Source organism: Lepus europaeus, chromosome X, assembly GCF_033115175.1.
Source record: "Lepus europaeus isolate LE1 chromosome X, mLepTim1.pri, whole genome shotgun sequence".
Classification (NCBI taxonomy): Eukaryota; Metazoa; Chordata; class Mammalia; order Lagomorpha; family Leporidae; genus Lepus; species Lepus europaeus.
In genome coordinates, this window is record NC_084850.1 from 122684673 (window position 1) to 122687326 (window position 2654).

Genomic DNA, 2654 nt, shown 5'->3' on the forward strand with positions numbered 1-2654 from the left:
TTCTCTCCCTCTGTCTCTCGGCCTTTCAAATAAATGAAATCTTAAAAAAGAAAGTTATCCCTTCATATGTGGGGTAGTGATTCTGAGACTCCCTGTGGATACCAAAATCCATAGGTGCCCAAGTGCCTTATATAAAATGGTGTAATACTTACGTATAACCTGTGTACCTTCTCCTATGTGCTGTAAATCATACCTATGTTTCTTATAATGCTTTGTAAATAGCTTAATTGTATTTTATGTAATGATAATGAACAGTGTCTGTATGTGTTCAGTACAGATGTGTTTTCCCAAATAGCTTCAACCTGTTAATGTAATCATTGATATGAAATTCATTGATAAGGAGGACTAACTGTATATACCACTGAGGGACCCATAGTTTTTCAGAGTCTCAAAAAGCCTTTCTTCTTGGAATTTTAACCTTATTTTATCAGACAATTTCTCCCTCACTTTGTATAACTGATGCCCATCTTATCTCCATACCCACTCTTTTTTACTTGTCCTTTAGGTTATATGTGATATTTCAGTCTTCCTAAGAAGATCACTGCACCTTGACTGTAAAATTCTAACCAGGGAATGGACACTTTTTACCCTAATTTAATTTACAACAAACTGAGTTTTAAAGAGCAGTTTTTCAATTAATATGTGGGGAAGGAATGAGCCAGTGAGCATGAATTCTAGTTCATAAAGATTTTATTTTTATTAAAAATTTGTAGTAAGCTAAGTAAATCTATGCAAGCAGCTTTGATTATGTAGAACACCATAAAATGGATAAGGAAATCAAGAACTGAACATTTTTTACTTTTTTCCATTCTGTTTCTTCTCCAAAATTTTGCTGCAAAACCTTTCACATTTTGAAGGAAATACCTATTTCACTGTTATGTTTCCTTGTTCTGGTTCACTAAATATAAAATAAAGTTTGCCAATTTGTTTTACAAACACCAAGACTTCTACTGTTAAGCCTTTTAAACAGCAATAAATGTGTAACATATAATTAATAAATATAGATTCTGAAGTTACTGAAACCTTCTATTGTTAGAAATAATATCAGAAAAGAGAGAAAGCTAAAATTCAGATACCCTCTGTACCCAGCCTGACCATCTACTACTTAAAATGTTGATTGCCCCCTTCTTCCGCAAAGAAAACACCTGTCCTCAGACTTCAACATTTGAAATATAGCCTAGAAAAAAAAAGAAAGGGAAAGCTCCAAGTTAGCAGTATTCCACAGGAACACCAAGGTGATACACACTACTTCCTTCAGCCCCACCATGGCCCTCTACCATTAGAACATTCACTGAACTTTTTTACCGAAAACTGAAAAACAAACCTCAGATTTCACTTAGTTGCTGAACATGGCAGAAGTACGAGCCAAGGCTGCAACTCTGGCTTGTGCTCTCTCTTCCTCTTCTCGCAAAGCCTCTTCATACCACACTGGAAAATCACTAGGGACAGCATCATGGATCTTGGCCAAAAACTCCAAGACTTTCATCTTGGTGGTTTCAGCATGGGCTCTCGGACCCCACAGGAATTCATAACGTGGAGGATCACTATTGGGCACCTGCTGACACTCTAGGTACTTCAGCTGCACCAGATCTTCATTGATGATCTTCCTAGGTTCCCCATAGATGAAATGCCTTCTGTCAGCATACACACCCATCATATTCAACATTTCCCATATCTCCTCTTCAAGAGCACAGTTGCCTTTCATGAAGATCACACTCAGGACAATCATCAGGAGGCCAGTCTTGGGCATGCTCTCTTCACTCATCATTCCATCAGAGGTGAGGTTTAGCTTGCTAACAAGGGTATAGCAATGCATTATGGGATCTACTTCCTTCAAATCAACACCAAAGGTCAGCTCCAAGTGCTCAGAGGTTCTTTTGAGGATCTCATCAAAGTGGCCCTTGTACTTTTTGATAACATACTTTAGCATATCTGCCTTTGTAATTGGCTCTTTCTTTTGATACTTCTGCAGCAGGAACTGCACCAACAAAACCACTTTCTTGTTTAAAGGATCTTTGCGGATGCCCTCAGTGCCTTGTGAGAAATTTAGGCTTTCCACGGTTGGACTTCTGACAGCTTCATCAGGAGTAGTGCCTGAAAAAGCTGCAGTAGTGTTGGAGGTGTATGGGGCTCTCTGAGGTGACTGTGGAGGGCTCTCTGTCTCAGCAACAGACATGTTCTGGAGCATACCCTCAAAGAGGGAATAGACAGAGTCACCTTCTTCTGCTGCTGCAATGGCTTGAGCACCCTCCAGACTCTGGTTCTCACTACGGGCCAGGCGGCGTTTCTCACGGGCACGGAGCTTGCTCTTCTGACCTCGAGGCATGATGAGTTTGGCCTTTTATGGCAGGAAGTAGTGCAAACAGTTTAGTTGAAGAGGTTACTGTAGAAGATAGATGATGCAATATTGTTAACAGGAATAAGAGATAATGTGTATGGCCTTGATAGGGATATTCTACCTTGGCCCTAAGAGTGGCTACTTCTGCTTGTTCCCTTGAAGATACTGCTTTTAGGAACCCACAAGGCAGAAGCAGAAAGGAATTCTGTTCTCTGAGAACTTGTCATGTCAGTTCTAACTCAAGATAAAAACTTTATCCCTGACCAGTGCTTTGACTCCTCCCTCTGCTGACTTTACGTGGCCCTGTCCAGATTAC

At 40.1% G+C, this 2654-nt stretch overlaps 1 protein-coding gene across 1 annotated transcript; it reads right to left on the reverse strand.

Moving 5' to 3' along the window:
• Positions 1-1336: 1336 nt before the first annotated feature.
• LOC133752866 (melanoma-associated antigen B18-like) lies at positions 1337-2326 on the reverse strand. Its single transcript, XM_062183147.1, has one exon. It carries the CDS (start codon positions 2324-2326, stop codon positions 1337-1339), a length of 990 nt encoding a protein of 329 aa, XP_062039131.1.
• Positions 2327-2654: the final 328 nt, after the last annotated feature.